This window comes from Nesoenas mayeri, assembly GCF_963082525.1.
Source record: "Nesoenas mayeri genome assembly, chromosome: 20".
Classification (NCBI taxonomy): domain Eukaryota; kingdom Metazoa; phylum Chordata; class Aves; order Columbiformes; family Columbidae; genus Nesoenas; species Nesoenas mayeri.
Genome location: NC_137569.1, coordinates 6083273 through 6089397, shown reverse-complemented (window position 1 = coordinate 6089397; position 6125 = coordinate 6083273). Strand labels below are relative to the sequence as shown.

The 6125-nt window shown below is 49.6% G+C and overlaps 1 protein-coding gene across 2 annotated transcripts; it reads right to left on the bottom strand.

The window, feature by feature from the left end:
* Positions 1-575: 575 nt before the first annotated feature.
* On the bottom strand, positions 576-5223 carry RHBDD2 (rhomboid domain containing 2; the record flags this gene model as incomplete). 2 transcript variants are annotated; one of them, XM_080357329.1, is made up of 4 exons in its annotated part: positions 5061-5223; positions 3798-4199; positions 3192-3342; positions 576-990 (listed from the first exon to the last, which is right to left on the bottom strand). In XM_080357329.1, exons 1-4 carry the CDS (start codon positions 5206-5208, stop codon positions 576-578), a joined length of 1116 nt encoding a protein of 371 aa, XP_080213455.1. In that variant the 5' UTR covers positions 5209-5223. The 2 variants fall into 2 exon arrangements, 1 of the variants encoding a protein (XP_080213455.1); XR_013923108.1 differs by lacking the exons at positions 576-990; positions 3192-3342 and adding an exon at positions 4748-4805 and having other exon boundaries at positions 4077-4199; positions 5061-5191.
* Positions 5224-6125: the final 902 nt, after the last annotated feature.

The window sequence follows — 6125 nt, the reverse complement described above, 5'->3', positions numbered from 1 at the left end:
TCTGTATTCTGTCATCTTGCCCCAGCCCTGGTTTAACAAGCTCCCTTCAAGGCACACTCTTAGTGTAGAAGTCACTAGCAAAGCAGACATCTGTCCTCCTCCACTCAAATATTAAGTTATAAACTAAGGTTTCCAAGATTTCAACCTCTTTTGGGTCATAGCTACATCATACCTGTAAACAAGATAGGAGGCTCAGAGCCTTAGCGTAGATGAGATGTATCCTTCTTGCTGCAGCCTAGTTAAACCCCAGATTAGTCCAGTGCTTTGACAATTAAGTTCCTAGCTTGAGTCAGGGAGCTGATGCACTGAAATTCTAGTGGCAGTGCAGGAGAATGCAGCAGTGAAAAAACATCCCAAGAGGATGAGAAATGCACAGAGGTGATAAAGTCCCCATCTCCCAATAGCCTCAAAAAGTAGAAAAAAAATAATAAAGGAAATATAATTAAAGCAGCCTGCACCAGGGAGCAGGGGAATGGCCAGCATTGGAGCTCCCAATCCATTCCAGATACAGCAAAGACATCAGCGATGCGCTGCTGCACGAGCATCACACAATGGTCCCGCTGCTTTCTGGAGGATCAGTACATCTGGACTCTCGAAAATTCCACTGAAACAGGAGCCACTGCAGCTGTGGGATAGCCTGCTGCTGGCTGCACCCCAGCCAGGGGGCCCAGGCCTGTGGGTGTCTGTGGATCGGTCACGCACACGTGCTGTTGGGGAGAGAACTTGCCCAACTGGCAGCACTGTCCAGGCGATGCTCCGGTGTGAACCTGCACAAAATGTTCTCCGAAGGCACCTCTGGCTTCGTAGGGGGAAGAAAAGAGGTTGTGTCCCGCAGCACAGCCCTGCTGAGGTCCCTTGTGTCCCAGAGCGCAGCTGGGATGGAGCCCCTGGCTCTGTGCACTGAGCTGCTGCATCTGGAAAGCGGGAAGAGCCAGAGGTGAGGAGTAGGAGTAGCTTTGGGTGGGATATGCGCCCGGTGCAGGGTTAATCCTGAGCAGAAAGAAAACAGAAGGTTACACTGTGTTACAAGCTGGCATTGCCTAATTAGTGCTGGAAGTGCCCTGGAGGTGGATTTCCTCCTGACCAGCGCTCAGAAAGGTCACTGCGATCCATCAGAGAGATTCACCGCAAGAGAGGCAGCACTTGAGTAAAAACAGGCTTACCGGCCTCCCAGGGCAGATGTTCCCACTCCCAACCCACAGCAATTCCACACCCACTGAGTGGTTCTTGGCCCCGAGTCTCTTTGTGCAGGGAATACACAAGCTTTAAGATTTCCATGCGCATCCTTCCCGCCTCCCACTGAGCGAACACATCTGCTAAGTTATTAATCAGGAGAAGTCACTGCTGCCAAGTGTTATTTATCGAGAAGCCATAAAGACTTTTAGTGCGAGTAAAAGCCCGGGGTACAGAGCAAAAAGGGAAGGGGGAGAGAGTTACCAAAAAAATTAATAATTTGTGAGCTAGGTCTAGAAACACCCTTTGCCAACAGAAGGTATGACTCATCTTGCCAAAACGCATCGAGAGAGAGAGGCAATCTGTCCAGGAGACAAAGCCTCTGGGACTTTGGGAGTACTGCTGAGAATTGGGACAATATTCATGAAGAACATGACTGGATTCTCAGCAAGAATACGCGTTTTTCAGGCTTGGATTATTTTTTTTTTATTTGGGGTGTGAGTTTGGTTTTATTTTTATTATTATTATTTTTTGTTTGCTTGTGGACACAAACATGCTATCAAAGCCTGGACCTCCTAGCAATGTCTCCTGTCTGGTGGCGAGTTAGTGCCTGAAGTCTTAGGAAATTTAAATTTAAAAAACACACAAGAAAACAAAACAGAACAAAAACCACACACACAAAACCACACACACAAAAAAACACCAATGAAAAAAAAAAAACACAAAAAACCTAAACCAAAACAACAAAAACCAAACAAAACACATCAAGAGCTCTTACTTGGGAATAAGAATAAAAATACTAAAAGTTAAGCCCCAGAAGCACATATAGAACTTGTGCCTAAGACACAGACACATGCAAATTTAGCTGCAGAAACTGAGACATCCTAGAAACACCTTCCCACGCCTTGCTTGATAGTCAAATGTTTATGTAAATACCGTTGAGCCAGAACAGTCTATTTATGTCATCTCACCTAAATGCAGGTTTAGACACAGAGCTGAGACACTGCACACAACAGTTATTAGCAGAAGCACACAAGCATCAGACTGATGCAGACTCAGGGTCAGCAGGACAGTACCCTGCCCAAAATCAGCACTTGCACAGAGGAAGACAGTAAAAACAAATGCTGCTGGGTGTGTCTGGCTTCCCCTGCAAGGTCTGAGTGCCCTGAGGGATTCGGGGTTCACTCCTGCCGCAGGCAATGGTTTCTTTTATGGTTTTCCCAAGGATGAAGGCAGATGCAAACACAGGTGGGAATGTTTCCACTTCAAAGGATGCTTTACAGTGAGCTGATGGCTTAAACAATACATAGAATGTAACCCTTAATAGAAAACCATCCTTCCCCTGTGAAACTGAAATAACATCTTAGAACAGGGGAAAAATTGACCTACATTTCCAACCTTTTTAGAATACAAGGGAGTTCTCCTGCCTTGTGCTATACACAAGCTTAAAACCGTTCCTGAATGTTAGCCACAGGCCCAAGGTTTCTTTTTGGTGAAGCAAGCTTGCTTTGACACCGAAAGCATGCATTGAAAGGTCTACGTTGAACTTTGTAAGTGACATCTTTAATTTATAACGCTCTGCTAATACACAGATTTGGACATGAGTCACTTCACAGCGTTCCTGGGAGGCGAGGTGTGGCAAAGAAAGATAAAGATCACACCCCAAGGAGCCATAAGGCTGGGAACAAATGCCATAACTCCTGATGTCAGGGCAGAACTGCACAATTTAACTCTCATGTCAGCCGAGCTGTGATAACTTTGCATGTGTACACGCTGTCCTTGCAGCAAATGAGAGGTTTTCACCTCAATTTAGCTTTCACTGAAAGACCTGGTTGAGTTGATGTGTGATAACGTATTAGTTACAGTAATGTCACAAGAACAGGTCAGTATGTTCCTCCTAACACCCAATATATGAACATGACAAGCAGAACACATCTTTTAAAGATGATTAATGCCTCCACTTATGCCTCCAAATTCCCCTGTATCATAAAATCTTTCACAGGAACTCCTGTACTCACTTGCTGTTTTCAAAGGCTCTTCTCTCTGCCAAGGACCCTGGGATATACTTCAGCCCTGGTATCCTCTTTAGCAGGCTGAAAGGGAACAACCGGTCCACCTTAGAGCCCACCGACTCTGGAAAATCCAAGCAGAAACAGTAGCCAAGACCATCTGAAGTCAGCAGCACGTTAAGGAGGATTGCAGACAAAACACACTCATTTCTAAAACAGCCACAGTAAAGCAGAAGTCCAGGAAACACCGTACGGCCAGCGCATCATAGAATCATTTTGGTTGGAAAAGACCCTCAAGTTTATCAAGTCTAACTGTTAACCCAACACTGGCACTCACCCACATCCCTGAGAACCTCATCTCCACGTCCATTCAACCCCTCTAGGGATGGTGACTCCCCCACTGCCCTGGGCAGACTGTTCCAATGCCCAACAGCCTTTTCCAGGAAGAAATTGTTCCCAATATCCAATCTGAACCTCCCCTGGCACAACTTGAGGCCGTTTCCTCTTGTCCTATCACTTGCTACATCTCAGCACCCAGAAAGGCAGCATGTCCTCCTCCCCCTCGTGAACAAGTGATCCCCCTCTGGTTCAGGGCTTTGCACTTGGAAAGGATACAGGCTTCTCCAGCTAGGAGCCCACACAGGTTACTCAAGAGAGAAGAGTGGGGGATGAACCACGCTATGCAGAGCATAAACCACGGCACCAGCACCACTGGAACCCTAACCCCAAAAAACAGAGTCCTCTTCATCCGTGAGCGGGTGGTGGACACACCCAACGTAGCAAAAGCTACTGGCATGAATCCTTTGGCATCTTCCACCTCTGACACCCTTGAGACAATGATCTCCAGTAAGAGGTACAGGAGGGCAGAGAGGACAGCAAACGCAACGGTGAGGACACAGTGCTTCACAGTGCCAACGTTCTTCTCAAAGCTTCCGGCAAAATACCAGATGATAATGGCACCGCAGGTCAAGGATATCAGGTCTTCATAGACAAAGATGTAGGTAATTAACCTGTGAACTGAGCACACCAGCATGTTACAAAGGCAGAGGCTGCAATGAATGTTTTAAATCACTACAGTGATATGCCTGAGGGAAAGCGAGCCTACAGGATTAATAAAAAGCTTTCATTTCTGTCCTGGTGTACAAGAGAAGGAACTTGAGGCCTGTAAAATCATGTGTAAATAACCAAGTAAGAGTGAAAACAAGTGCTATCTGGGGTATCGCTGACATATGAACTGACTCTTGCTGTGTCCCAGGAAGCTGCCTGGAAAAAAAGCAACAGCATCTGTAGTAAATTTCAGTCTCAAAAGGAGAAAGGAAGAGACATAAAAATGACTCTTATAGTAACTATGATTTTGCTCAAAAGATAAACACTTGTTAAGCTGCTAGAAGGCTCTTTTTTCTCACACAAAAATGCTGGAAGCTATCAGGCCCTCTGGTCAGCCGTTCTCCTGGGCACCCAGTGACGACTGAGACAGCAAGTTCTCCACCTCCCTCCCATCAGTCTCAGTCCCATGGCCAGAAAACCAGCAGTTAAGTGTATAACGCAGTGCAGCCCGAATGTACCTCTGGAAACATGTGAGGAAACTGTGGAATTCACCCATCAGCTCAGAGTACTGGATCGCTAAAAGAAATTACTGCATGGGGTGAGCCAGAACACGGGAATTAAAAGCTTGACAAAAACTGTTCTGGGGATACAAAAATGGCCAAGAAAAGCAATGCCCCCCCAAGCTGCTGGCAGCATACCCCCCCTCTGCCCAGCACCAAGGAGAGGAGGGAAGCACAGGCGCAGTGGGGGATTCAGGAGGGGGGGAAAGGGCCTGGGAAGCGGAGGGGCCAAGGAGGCGGCGGCTGCTCCGCCCCAGCAGCCCCCGCTCACCTTCCCCCGCCCACACGGCGACGGCCCGCAGCGAGGCGGCGGAGCGGGCGGCGGGCGCTCCCCGCAGCAGCCCCGGTGCGGAAGCAACGAGCGACAGCAACAACATGAGGGCGGTAGCGGCCGGCGGGCGCCGCCACCCCACCGCCATGCTGCCGCGCACCGCCCCACTTCCGGCCGCCGCAGGAAGGCCTGGGCCGTTGCCGTGGCAACGCGAGGCTCTGCAGCGCCCCCGTTACCATGGAGACGGGCGGGAGGTGTTCGGGGGGGTTTTACCCGCCTTTTAAAATCTTCTTTTTGCTATTATTATTTTTTCCATTTCCAGAAGGGAAAAATATCCATGAGGTGAGGTGTGAGCTGTCGCTGGGAGCCCGCCCCAGGCCGGGTTACTGCCGAGCTCCACCAGCACAGCTCCCGTGGCGGGAGGCCCTGCTTAGCCACAAAGGCCCCGACCAGCCCCGTCCGCTCCCCGCTGGCCTGTGGCGGGGTTGGGCCGCTCGAAAAGGCCAAATATTTCCCTTCAGGTGCGACAGGTGGAGAGGGAACATCTGCACCAGAGCTGTGTCTGCCCACGGTGCAAATGGAGGGGTTGCCCAAAGACAGGGCTCCTCCTGAGAGGGACGTGCAGGTATAAGTGAGAAGCAGGGAGAAATGGAGGCTTCGCTCAAAGGGCAGCGGGAGGCCCACCGCAGTTTGCCTAGTTCCTGGTGCTCAGACCCGCATCTGCCCGCCACAAACGGCCACGTGGCACAAATGCTCCCCTGCCACCAGCTCCTCCTCCCGACATGACCCCAGTCATGGGCTGCTGGCTCAGGCCTGACAAGAGATCCGTGAGGTCTCATCTACATGGGAAGGAGCAGAAGAAACACACCTCCCACCCTCTCTGACTTCGCAAAGCGGAGAAAGGGTTTGAAGCAGCTGGGATCTCTTTCAGTCAAAGACAATGAGCACAGAGTTGAGGGTCTGACATCCTTTCCCCACCCCAGCTTCAAAGTTTTTGATTGGGAGCAACGGGAGAGCACAGCACAGATCTATCAGCAGGCAAACAGGCATGTCAGCCTGTCTCTC